The sequence below is a fragment of the Abrus precatorius genome, unplaced genomic scaffold, assembly GCF_003935025.1.
Source record: "Abrus precatorius isolate BTA unplaced genomic scaffold, Abrus_2018 Scaffold8, whole genome shotgun sequence".
Taxonomy (NCBI): domain Eukaryota; kingdom Viridiplantae; phylum Streptophyta; class Magnoliopsida; order Fabales; family Fabaceae; genus Abrus; species Abrus precatorius.
In genome coordinates this window covers 2,810,398-2,823,591 of record NW_020874428.1, presented here as the reverse complement: position 1 = coordinate 2,823,591, position 13,194 = coordinate 2,810,398, and the positions used below count along the sequence as shown (strand labels likewise).

The 13,194-nt window shown below is 29.6% G+C and overlaps 1 protein-coding gene across 2 annotated transcripts; it reads right to left on the bottom strand.

Annotated features, from left to right (window-relative positions):
* Positions 1 to 1,490: 1,490 nt before the first annotated feature.
* On the bottom strand, positions 1,491 to 7,577 carry LOC113847119 (NADP-dependent glyceraldehyde-3-phosphate dehydrogenase-like). Of its 2 annotated transcripts, XR_003501760.1 has the most exons (10): positions 7,316 to 7,577; positions 6,886 to 7,079; positions 6,570 to 6,698; positions 5,072 to 5,191; positions 4,791 to 4,927; positions 3,749 to 3,904; positions 2,907 to 3,285; positions 2,689 to 2,700; positions 2,410 to 2,526; positions 1,503 to 1,813 (listed from the first exon to the last, which is right to left on the bottom strand). XR_003501760.1 is itself a non-coding variant. In XM_027476001.1 (9 exons), the coding sequence occupies exons 1-9, from the start codon at positions 7,458 to 7,460 to the stop codon at positions 1,700 to 1,702; spliced, it is 1,491 nt and encodes a 496-aa protein (XP_027331802.1). In that variant the 5' UTR covers positions 7,461 to 7,577; the 3' UTR covers positions 1,491 to 1,699. The 2 variants fall into 2 exon arrangements, 1 of the variants encoding a protein (XP_027331802.1); XM_027476001.1 differs by lacking the exon at positions 2,689 to 2,700 and having other exon boundaries at positions 1,491 to 1,813.
* Positions 7,578 to 13,194: the final 5,617 nt, after the last annotated feature.

Below are 13,194 nucleotides of genomic sequence, written 5' to 3'. Positions count from 1 at the left end.
ATAAATGTCTCAAAACATTAAAACTTTTGTTTGGAGAATAAGATAAATTTAATTTAATTAAAAAGCATTTTAATATAATATTTTATCTTAAAACTTAATTTTATTGTTTTAAATATATTTAACAATAAAAAACAAAACTCGCGCCTTTATACCAAAATTTCGGCACAGTAGGGAGTAAGATTTGTTAACGTAGGTCGCATGACAACAGCACATGTCAAACCGGGTAAAAAGTTCACCAATATGTATATACTAAATCTTATTTAATCCCAACATATATACAGTCCAAGTACAATTTGTGAAATTTTTTTGAGAACTTGTGTGATTTAAATTTAATTTATTTATATCATATTTATATATTTTTTTAAATTACTATTTTTTATCGGAGATAATTTGCTAAAAATAAAAAATATCACTACAAATATGAGCTTACAAATATTTTTATCTGAGTATTTAACACAACAATAACAATACTCACTGAGACTCAAACTTAAAATTTAAAATAAAGTTAAAATATTAGTTTCGTTCCTCGATGATTTACATTCATGATTATTAAATAATAACAAAATTACATGAATATAATAGGAGATGCTTTGTTATTATTAACAAAATTTATATTGTATATATAAAAATAAATTAATTTTATTAATTATAAGAGAGTAATTCAATTTTTTTTTATGTTAAACGTATTATCTATTTTATTTCGAATTTGAAGTACATTGCAAAGAAAATCAAATATATTATCCTTTTGACAAAGAATTTCAATCAGAAAGGTAAATAATCTATGAAAGTTAATGATTAGCTTTCTTTTCCTTGTTTTATATTGATTTGCTTACTTCCTTCCTTGTCTTTTATTTCACGTGGAAGTTTACTAATCTAATAGCTATTTTTCCCTTATAAAAAATATTATTTTTTTAAAGATAAAAAATATATATATAAATATAAAAGTTCATATTTGTTGATACAAAGAGTTAAGTTTAAGTTTTAATATAACATGAGATAAACAAATAAAGTAGTTAATTTAAAAATCTTATAAAGTAAATATGTTCCATAAAATGTTGTACAAAAGTAAAAAGTGTTTCATCACTTTATTTTTTTAACATATAATATTTTTAAAAATATAAATAAATATTAAATTTTGAATGACGTAGTATAAGTGTCTAAAGGTCAAGTATTCTTGTCTCTCTCTTTATAAAAATATTTATAATAACTACTTCCTTTTAAAAGATATATTTCTATTATAATAAATATTTTTTTACGAAGAAAACATTCACTATAAAAGCGATACATTATTTTTAACTGATCATTACAAAACACTCCAACAATGCATGAGATCATTACTATTTATTTATTTCTTTGGTCTATAAGAAGCATTCCCCATCATTAATTTATCATAAGAGTTTCTCCGTGGGATTAATATATCACATTTCTGTTATGATTATTTATGTTATAACACACTTATCTCAGCGGGATTATCATACCACCATCAATTCAAGTAGAGATGTAGAACCATAATTTATTCAAGATTCATATTCTACGTGTACAAGTAGTCTTGTTTTTTCTCCATACAATACAAGCCACATCAACACAAATTGTTTATATGCAAGTAGATCCTTTAAAGATTGTCCCTCATAAATCCACTCTATAAGGCTAAGCTGAAGCATGTGAGATTGGGAACACTAACTTAACGTTATTAGCCATTTCATCCCATAGTGTACGAAGGAGCCGGTAAGTTGATTACTGTAGTCTTTATCTTGGTCATCATGTTAATACTGTTGGTGATTCCTTGAGAACCAATTCCGCTATCCTTCAGACCCTGCCACAAATCATATTTGCTTGTTTAGACAGAAAAATAAATTACTCAAACATTTACTACGTTACAATTATGACTGCATGGTTTCATATTCTTTTCTGTATATATCAATTGAAACTTAAATGTTTTTAGTTCTTATAAATATGATTAAATTTGGTTTTAAGTCCGTTTTTTATTAGTTTTGAGCCTCATAAATTTGAAATTTTTTAAAATAGTTTCTATTATCACTTTGTGATGACATGGTGGTGTGAATCTAGTAATGGCATGTTAGCAACCACACTGACGTGACATTTTATGTGCTGTGCCTAAATTCATATCACACACATCACGGAGATTCTTTTTCGAAAATTTTAAAATTTATGTGGATTAAAACCAATTAAAAAAAATTAGAGGACTAAAACAGAATTTAACTACACTTCTAGTAACTAAAAAACTTATTTTATCCTTTCAATTAATGATATTGCATGGGAAGAAAGGAGGTTTTCTTTTGCCAGAAACCTTTGAATTAATTTCCTATGTATAAAAGGAATTTTATAATTAGAATTATAAACTACAAAAGTTAAAAGGCAACTTAGCAAGATTTAGGACAAAGGCTGCACCTGAAAAGGAAAGTGATCAGGTCCACGAGCTGGTGCTGAATTAATTTGAACTGTTCCTGTCTCCATTGCATCACTTATCAACATTGCTTTGTTAATGTCCCTGGTGAAGACACATCCCTGCATCATATATAGAATGAAATAAAGTAAATACAACTGTTCTAGTTTTCTGCCTTGAAATATATTAGTGGCATTTTGACTGAGAACGCCCTGAAGATTGTGTGACACACTCAAATGATCATCAAGATGATGAAAAAGAAAATTAAACAAATTGGACAATACCTCTTAAGACAGCTATTCACAAGAGCATCTTAGTTTTTGTCACAAACTGTTCAAAGTTTCAAACTCATCAAGCAAATAAAAAATGATTATACCTGACACTTTCTTTTGAATGTAAAAAGAAGTTCGGAAAACATAAAATGTAGCCATATTGTAAATGATGGTGTCCTTTATTCATTTGAATGTATACAGGCATTTTGATCAAAATATGTTATACATACCTGAAGGCCAAAATTGCTAGCATTACAATGGTGAATTCCTTCTTCAACAGAATTTATTCTGATGACTGGTAAAACTGGTCCAAATGGCTCCTCCCATGCTATCCTCATATCCGGACGAACATTATCCAAAAGCAGTGGCCATATGAGATTTCCCTCTCTTTTATATTCCTGGCAAAATGTTGCTCCTTTCTTCTTAGCATCCATCACCAACCCTTCAATAAAATTAGCAGAGGACTCTGTGACTACTGGTGTGATATCACAGTCATCCTCAGGTGGCCCAACAGTTAATTTTGCAACTTTATCATTGACTTTCTTGACAAGAGTGTTGGCTATGGATTCCATGACCAAAGCAACCTTTACAGCGGTGCATCTTTGACCACTGGCATAGAAAAATTTTCAAAGCATTTGTACTAGAGTTTAGGACTATTGCTGTCATGGGAGTCAATGCAACCACAATGAGAAAAATGCAATGAATAAATCAGTAATTCCTATAATTGAAGTTTCAAAATTAAGAAAATATGAAAATTTCATATAAAACTGCAAGTCTAAACGAGAAATACGATAAACACGATACTCAAACATGTCTTATAGTTGATTTCCTTGCATGAGCTGTTTTCCTTCATTGTATATGTTTCCAGAAAAGCAATTAAGAGAATTATTTTCCTTTTAGAGAAAAGAGACAAAAATAAGAAAGACAAGGTCATATAGCTATTGGATACTGATAACAGTTTTGTTAGCAAAATCTAAGACAATCTGTTGCAGGAAAAACGAAGCAATTTTGATGTTTCACGATTTCTAGTCCAAATAATTCCCTTCCGGAAAGTGCTATATGCTACTGTTACCTGTAGGAGAAGCCACCTTTTACAATGTTAGCAGCTGCCAAATCCAAGTCAGCATCTTCAAGAACAATGCAGGCATCTTTTCCACCCAGCTCCATTTGAAGAGGAATCATGCTAGCCTTCTTTGATATTGCTATTCCAGTGTCCCCACCAGTGAAACTGAGGATTAATTGGAATTAGGTGAGAAAATTTTCAGTTGCAATGGCCAAAACATTTCTCTACTGACAAAAATAACACTAAAAAAAGAAAAAGAAAAAGCAAGCAAGAAAGTTGCCATCCTCTGACTGCAGAGCATCTTCGAAAGTACCCCTGTGATTACATATGATTCTGGCAAAGCTAGCCAGCCACTCGAGCAATTGAATACAATATTGACAGCACGATCAGCTTAGCCTTAATGGACTGAACGACGAAGAAGTTCAATTGAAAGTTGAAATAGTTCAGTTACACTTATTTATTAACACGAAGGCTAGTGCTAGTTGAGATCAGGGCTAGACTGTAACTACAGAATTCCAGATTAAGTTACAGAAGAAGAATCATTCCATTCTCTGCAATTCCGTTTGATTGCTTGCTATTCCAAAGCAAAGGCTTAGTAACTTCAATCCTCCTGGTCGAGCGACTCCATTCCTTAGACAGCTTTCAGTCCAGTAATTTCCAACCATAGCTAACCAGCAAACACTCAGTCCCTTGCTTGTTAGTCGCCCAGGAGAAGGAAAGAAAGATACATATTCCCTCTCGGTATAGTGGCAAGACACTTTATATTCATAATTTGACACAAAATAATCCAAAGTTATTTATGTATTTATCTTATAATTAATTTTGAAACAAAGGAAAGATTTATCATCTAACCATTTAGTTAATTAATTTATTTTTCAAAAACACAAAAAATGAGGCGTGATGTGTATCTTGCTTGAATTCTTGAAACATCTAGTTGAAAGTTGGAACTACACTTGTGGATTAGGAATTACTTGAATTATTGTATATAAAATGATAAAACCGTTGTTATAGCAAACAGTATTAACAAGATAGCCAAAGAAGTGAATATTACCTTATGCAGTTCACCCCTGGATGCATTGTAAGAAAGTCACCAATTTCAGAACCCTTTCCAGTCACACAGCCAATAAGACCTTCAGGGAAACCAGCCAAATGAAAGCAATGCACCATATGTAATGCAGCAACAGCACCCTGTAAGTCCAAAGATAGAGTTATGCAAGTCCTATGACTCGTAAAGCCTTTCAAAATATATGCAGCACTTGAGATTTTATTTAAATTAACTAATTGTATGACTATAACTATTAGTAAGCATATGCTCTATAAATAGCTGCACACCTGGGTTGGGGGTTTAAGCACAATGGAGTTTCCAGCAATAAGCGCTGGAGCAATCTTTGAAACAGCCAGATTAACAGGATAGTTAAACGGTGGAATAGCCAAAACAACTCCAAGTGGAATCTGCAAAGAGAAAATATCTCAAAATAACACATTACTTACAATCACGGGCATAGAGTCTAGTATATGGTATAGACATTATTCCAGAAGTAGCATATACAAAAGAAAAGTTTAATTTGATCAAATAATAGTTTTGAATCTTAATTATTATGGCCAACACAACAACCCAGGTGCTCCTCACTCCTCTTCATATATTTTCATTTCATAAGAAATCCAACTTTGTAGCTGCTTTCCTTAAAAGAATCAGGAGGTTGATGCCAAGCTAAATAAGTGAAAAAAATTGAAGATTTAAAAGTGATCCTGTTTCCAAACCTTCTACCCAAAGAAAGTAATCAGGTTTGAGCACGCCTGGAAACTCCCAAAATCATTTATTACACATCAAATAGTAGTATACGTAAATCAAAAGTGACACAAGAGATGGTCTTTCTGTTATCATAATTAATAGTAAAACTATAATGTAATGAAGTGTTCATATGTCTTTTATGTCCTTCCAAACATATAGCAAATAGCATTTCAAAATTCAAACTAATTGCCATTAATAGAATGTAATTCATTGTTACCTCTTCAAGTAAGCATCTAATTTTGAAATAAATTGTTGTCTAGGAAGTTGTGATGTCCAAATTAAGCATGCCTTACGGTCTAGTATAATAAATTGCAGTTTGCAGGTGATGAAAATCATGAATTTAGCATGCAATAATTTTCATGTATTGCTAACATATGTTGCTTCTAATGCCCTTATCAATACTGCAAAATTTTTTAACCAACTTTCAATAATTAACCACAAACAGATTTAACTCATTCAAACTTTAACATGAATTGTCATTGGCATTGACCAAATTGCTGTCACATGGAAGCCTCTTCCAAAAATGGATAAGCCGAACCACTGTGAATTCTCAGGAAAAATACAATTTCATCTGCCAATACAGCATAAATTTTCAAAGTATTTTTTATAGCATAAACCACAGACATGCAAAATCTAAGTTTGCAGGCTCTCATTTACATTTACGATTTTCCTTTTTAATTTTTGGTGGCATTTCATCATTGATGTTGAAATAAAGGTGCAACGGGTTTGCATCAATTTTATAGGACTCTCGGACTATTATGTATATAATTATGGGTTTTCTCATTTTATATAAATTCTACCGTTTAACGGCATATAATGGTTGTGAATATGCATTGAACGATTCCCTAGATATTCCATTCAATGTGAAATATTCCCCGGATATTCCTCTCAAAATGTGAAACATTTGACTGTGTAAAAAATAACTAGATTTTGGACATTGTAACTTTCTTATGGGAAAAAAAACGTAGTTAATGCTAGGTGCCACTTTCACATGCTGCCTGAAAAAATCACCACTTTTAAAAGAGTAGGTCAAAATACCTTGGAAGTGAGACAGTATTTGGTTCTTTCATTGCCTGGAAAACTATCAGAGACCAAAAATTTTCCTTCCCCAAGAATTCTCACCCCTTCCTCAGCACAATATGACACCAAATCCCCTGATCTCACAACCTACACAAAAACCACACTAGTTAGTTTAAGTGAACACCCAAATGACCAAATCATGGAAGCAAGCCACAACTTAAATTGAATGCCAAAAGTACACAAGAAAGTTAAAAAGATAGTGAAGGAAAAAAAGATAGTCTTTAATTTGATAACCAATAGATCAATGAAAATTACTACTTGTACATGTACATACTTCAGTAACAGCATCCTTAGCAGGCTTTGCAATTTCCTTGACAAGACACTCAGCAATAGGTGCTTTGTGCTCCTTCAGTATTGCTGCGGCCTTGTGAAGCAACTCTGCTCTTTTCCACAGTGGAGTCTTGGCCCATGATTTTTGAGCTGTTTTTGCTGATTCTATGGCCCTATTAACCTCTTCCTGGGTACAAGCTGTTTTTGGGAGTCAATAAAATTGGATTAACATTCTAAATTATAGAAACAAAAGTACCATCCTATATTACTTATGAATTCGAACAACACCAAAAAAACAGTAAAAACAATATAATCGCGTAGGGGTGTTGTTGATTTTCTTTCAATTGAAGAATTGGGTCAGAAACCAACAATTGAGATGATAAAGACATGATTTTTATGGAGTGGGGGCAGGGTATGTTGCTATTATATATTACCTTGGACCTTGAAGTGGGTCTTCCTAGTGGTGGGGTTGATGATGGGAACGGATTTTCCAGAAGAGGACTTGTTCCACTTGCCTTGCGAGTAGTACTTGAAGACATCACCGTCTATGATCTCTGCAAAGGTGCCACTACCAGCCATCTTGAACAAGTGATTTGATTTGATTTGAGGTTTGGACTTTTGATCATGCACATACACACATATATATATTGATATTGATGTGGTTGGTTGGTTATTATTATTTTGGAGGATTCAGATTCAGACAGGGTCAAGGAACAGCTACAAATGTTGCAACTACGTAGTACATAGTAAATAGTCTTGTTCAGTCCTTGACCGATCAGCGTGCTCTTTCAGCCTGTTTTGTAGGAATTTTAAAACAAGTTTAATTAGTACATGAAATATATGGCACCTCTGTATTAATTTTATATTTATAATCATATTTAAATATATAAATAATTCATAACTTTTAATTATAGATTTAATTAATTTTACTTAATATTATTTAATCATATATTTTTTTAATTCAACGTTTAGAATAAATTTTTTTGTCTAATATGTATTATTTTTATACCCCGTTTAATAATTTTGAAAATTTACGATTAACATATTTGAGAGAATATAATTAGCTAAACATAACAAATCTTAAAGAATAAAATTATTATTAAGGATATTTTTCCACAATTTATTTGATTTATCTACTTTATAATGTAATATCTTATGAATAGTTGCATTCTTACTTTTGATAATTAATTAAATTTAAATATCTATGAATATTAATCTAAATAAAAGTTAATATTAAGATTTTACTGGTATTTAGCATCATTGAGAATTTAATATTTTATCTGATAAAATAACTCAACTTCTATTAAAAATTACAATTAAAACAAAATCTTACAACATATAAGATGAATCCATTTCATCTTTTTATCTTTTATATGATTATAAATAAAATAAAATAAAATGTTTTATTATTTAAGAATACAAAAAAAAAAACAAATAACTCTTGTTAAAATACATTTTTATGAATAATGAAGAAATGGTGCAATTTTAATTGTTATTTAAAAAAATAGAAATAGCAACCATACAAAATAAAATTAAAAGGTTTAAAGGATAAGATTATGTAAATTTATAGAAATATAATATTTATCAAGAATACATAAACTCAATAAAATATATATCAGTAAAATATTTTTCTTACTAAAACGTACTTTATTAATGCATATTTCAATTTTGATTTATGATAAATACAAGTAATAAAACATGCATATATTTTCTAAATTATTAAAAATAATACAGCTCTTATTATTATTCATTTAAATTTATTTAAAAAACATTTTGATTTTCTTAATTATTACACTAAGTACTTGCTAACAAACTCATTTTTTTTTCCTTTCTGTTTTAGTCCTTCAAATGTTCAACCACATCTATGCCACCTCACATCAATTAACTAGTATGCATATACCTTACCATAATGCTCTGAAAGATATTTTTTTATAACAAAAAAATATTATTCAAGGTCTCCTTCTCTTTATATTTTATTTCGTTTCTTCCACTCTCCTTCAAATATTAAACTTTTAATACATAAAAAAATGTATATATTCAAATTTCAAAGGCACCCTTCAAATTCTGAATCTGATGGCACCTGGAAAATGCTAGCGTTAATCAAGGTAGTGATCTCTTATGTTACGAGGTATTTGACATCCTCTTTGACTTCTCTTAATATATTCAAAAGAATTGTTCTACTTGTATAAATGTTAAATTTTATTAACTAGTTGTTGAATAAAGTTATATATTATGTTAATAATGCATATTAAATTTTAAATAAATTGAATACTTATAAACATGTACTTTTATAATTAATATTTTTATTTAATTTTAAAAATATATACTTAAGCATTAAAATAAAGTTGTTTGATGAATTATTAATTTATTTAAAAACTTTTAATTGGTCGGATAGATTGATAAAATTTAATATTTACAAATCTCCTCTTAACAGTAAGTCATGGTTTATGACCATAATTTCGATATAAATTAGCAAACTATTTACCCTTAAGTCATTCTAAGATTTTGTGCAAGTTCACATTGATTCTTAATTAATAACATGAAATTTTTTTTATAACTGCAAGAACAACTAATTTCAACCTGAAGTTGTTCGTGTTTTGTCTCCTTGAGTACTGTACATTTTTTAAAAATGAAATATCACTGTTTATACTACGTTCGATTTTAATTTTTACAATCTTGATTTGTGATCGAGATTTCTTATAAACAAAAAGAATGCTTATCCTCAAGTCGTAGCTGACGTAAAAGATCACTTTCTGTAAAACCATGATAAATTATACAGAAAATAATAATAATTTAATAATTACAATATAAATCAATTGTGTTATTTCTCCTCAAGTATTTTATTATAGTGTCCCCTATTTCTTTTTAATTTCTTTTAAAATATATTTGTCTAAAATTTGTTCGATATTATATTTTTTTTCTTTTTCTGACAGAGGTATTATTTCTTTTGACATATTGAGATGAAGATAACAAATAGAATGAATGGTAATTTTTTTTATCTCAATATTTTATTTTGTATTTTCAAGTCACTTTAAGATTCAGCTAATTAGAGTTTAATCAAGTAAAATCATTTAAGGAATAAATCGTGTCACATTTATTTTTTATCAACAATCACCCCCCCTCCCCGGGCCTCTTTTTCTGGGTCAAAATTACGCCTTTTTTTTCTCCTTTGTTGGGTCAAAAGCCCTTTTTTCTTCGGTTTAATAATTACCCTCATGGGCCTGGTTCCTCCAATGCAGTACCATTTTCTTGAATATTGGACTCTTCTAATGGGCTAGTAGCTTCTAAGGTTGCTGGTTCTTGGACCAAGCTGCTATTATTACTAGGTGGGGTAACTTCCCTTCTTGTCCTTTTTTCTTTGTATAATGATATCTAAATATTCTAAGGTTGTCTGCTTTATTTTTACTGAAAGGCCCTTTTTCTTGAATTATCAACAGTGAAGTTAGAACAGATTTGTATTAGCTGATTCATACGCTAAGTAATATGCATTAACAAATAAGTTTAATGGATTAATTATTTATTTTATTATCATATGCAAATGATATATTTTTAAAATATACAAGATTTTGCATTGTATATGTCATAAGTTCGAGCATCCATTCATCTTTTTAAAATATAATAAACTTAAGTTCTTTATAACTATTCTTTGAATGTAACGATTTTTCTTGCTTGCCTTAGAAAGGAGTATCATCCATTTTTCTTAAATTTTTATGTACCCAAAAACATAAATAATATAGAATTTTCATAATTTAAAAATATAAAAAAAAAACTATCCTCCCATTCAAAAATCTCTTCCTAAACGACTCCACAGGGTATATCAATAACTGATTGAACTAAAAATATCCAATTAATATTGTATTCTATGGAAAACTTTGAATGGTTAATTTTAATGTATTTTATACCCATGCATACATGATACATGCCATGGCTTCCTCGTGTATTTAAATATTTTGTGCTTGGGTGTTGATTAGAGCAACCAAAGAATTGAAGGTATTCTGAGATGACTTGGTTATGCTTTTGTGAAGTTAGCTTTGACTTGTAAAGTACAAGTATGGTGCTGCTCTTTGTGATCTATTTCTGTAGAGAATAGTGATCCTGCTACTTTATATCCAGTTTAATGTTTTTCTCACAAGAAAATATCTACCTAATATTTCTCTGTTGAGCTATAATATGTTGGAAGTGAATAATCACTTTTCTGAATTTGCTTTATTTTAATTATTACTAGGTTTGTGGTGCTTGTGAAAAGGGTGCTGACATTGTCTGGGCTGGGGCAGCAGAAGGTCAATGAAGATGTGTATGTAGTAGTATTGTAAGATGTAACGGTAGGATTCTAATATATAAGGTGAGCAATATTTCTTAGCATAGATTATGCAAGTATATCTTTTTCTTTCTTTCAATATTTCCTTTTTTACTTAAATTTTTTACAACATTTCTTTTAGATTTTTTTTTGTCTCTCTCTTTTCATTTCATTTAGCTTAACAATTTTAAATGACTCACAGAAGATCAAGTTCCAACTTTGCATCATGCCAAAAGTAAAAGTTCTATCACATGATAGGAAGAAAATACCTTAATAAACGTGTCAAGCTCCATTAGAAAAGATGTAGAACCCTATCAAAGCTTAAAAGGACGGTCAAGTAGGACATAAAATTCTTTTGGTCTGTATAACCTAGAACATATGTTGATGTTTACTAAAAATAAATTTTGGTGCAGTTTTTTTAGATACTTTAGTATTATTTTTAAATAAAATTAAAGTTTTATCTCAGTAATTTGTGAAAACATCAAATGCAAACCTCTTTTTGAGACAAAACCCTAATTTTCATTAAAAATATCGGAAGTACTTAAAAAATGGTCCCCAAATAAAGCAAGCAGAGTCAAATAAACTCATCACCAATGGAGAATATATAATTCTGCAAATATTTTTTTTTTGTTCCCATTACTCGAGAGTATATTTAAGGAAAAACTAAATTCTTGCTAATTGGACCAACACTAGTTCATGTATCACCTAGAGTTTATGATACATAAAAGACTTAGCAAACTATAAAGTCAAATGAGAAGAAACATATAGATTTTCTTTTGAGCCAATGGAGATACGTGCCGAATATATATGGTGATAATAAATAGCAATAATGAGCCAATGGTCCCCTTCAAGGAAAGGAAAAGGGGTGTTCGACTATTTTATTTCTTCCATTGTTATTTGGTGAAGGTAAAGGGTATCATGTTTCAAGTCCTTTATGGTTGATTCTCTCAGGTGATTGAGGAAAAATGTGTGCTTTTCATGGTTAGGTAGATTTTCTCATTCATTCCTACCTTGTGAATCTAGATAGCAGATTTTGCTTAGTGTTGTGTCAATATTATTATCATAGCGGTGTTGGCCTTACACGAAATGCCTACATTGATAAACCGGAAGAAATAGAATCTCATGTTTCCAATTGGTCAAATCTTTGTTGGGCAAGAAAGGAAATATGTCGGATAGATTTATTGCAATCACCAAACTTTTCGGGTTATTTAATGTTTGTGTGTGCATGTCGGTTTCATTTTTAGAATAGATATACATCTATGCATGGTTAATTTCAAAGACATAGGAAGCAATTCTATTCTTAACAGTTGTATTTAGAGAAACTTGAACTCAAAACTCCGAATTAAATTTATCATATTCGGTAATTAATTTCGAAGACTTTTAAGACCATTACTTCAACTTATTCTTTTACATGTATTTTGTGTCTATCATCGAGACAGGCACATCAAACAGCTCCTACAATGATTGGCACCGACATGTAGTTTAACTTCAACCACTACTTTTTAATCAGAACAATTTCAACCCAACTTTACTACACTAAATTACATAAACTATTGGCTATATTGCACGGACGTAAGTATGAGTTGGGAACAGTATAACATGGTACGTAAATAGGATATTTTTGTTAAGTTATAAAATACTAAAATATATCAAGTAAAATAAAATGTTTTATAAACTGCTTACAATTTTATTAATTTTTCTTTATTTTTTAACTATGGTTAACATTTATACTGGTTTGCCATCGTTATTATATTAACTTCTTGAAATTTAAAAAATATATATATATAATCCAATTTAAATAAAAATATTATATTCAAGTTATGATATCAATTCATTTATTATACTGAAACAGTCTGTAATTCATATATTGAGCATTCAATTCGAGTATCTTATCAATTTTAAAATATCCATACTAATTAAATGGTCAAATACATCTAAACTTGTTTGTCTAATTATTTACGTTGTATCACATTGTTAAATGTAGTGAATGTGTTTTTTCTACTATAAAGGGAATTT

Excerpts from the sequence above, each read along its gene's own strand:
- LOC113847119 (XM_027476001.1), bottom strand. The coding sequence starts at position 7,460 with ATGGCTGGTAGTGGCACCTTTGCAGAGATCATAGACGGTGATGTCTTC. Across the intron at positions 5,192-6,569 it reads AATACTGTCTCACTTCCAAG|ATTCCACTTGGAGTTGTTTT; the intron begins GTATTTTGACCT and ends TTCTCTTTGCAG. Across the intron at positions 4,928-5,071 it reads TGCTTAAACCCCCAACCCAG|GGTGCTGTTGCTGCATTACA; the intron begins GTGTGCAGCTAT and ends TTGGACTTACAG.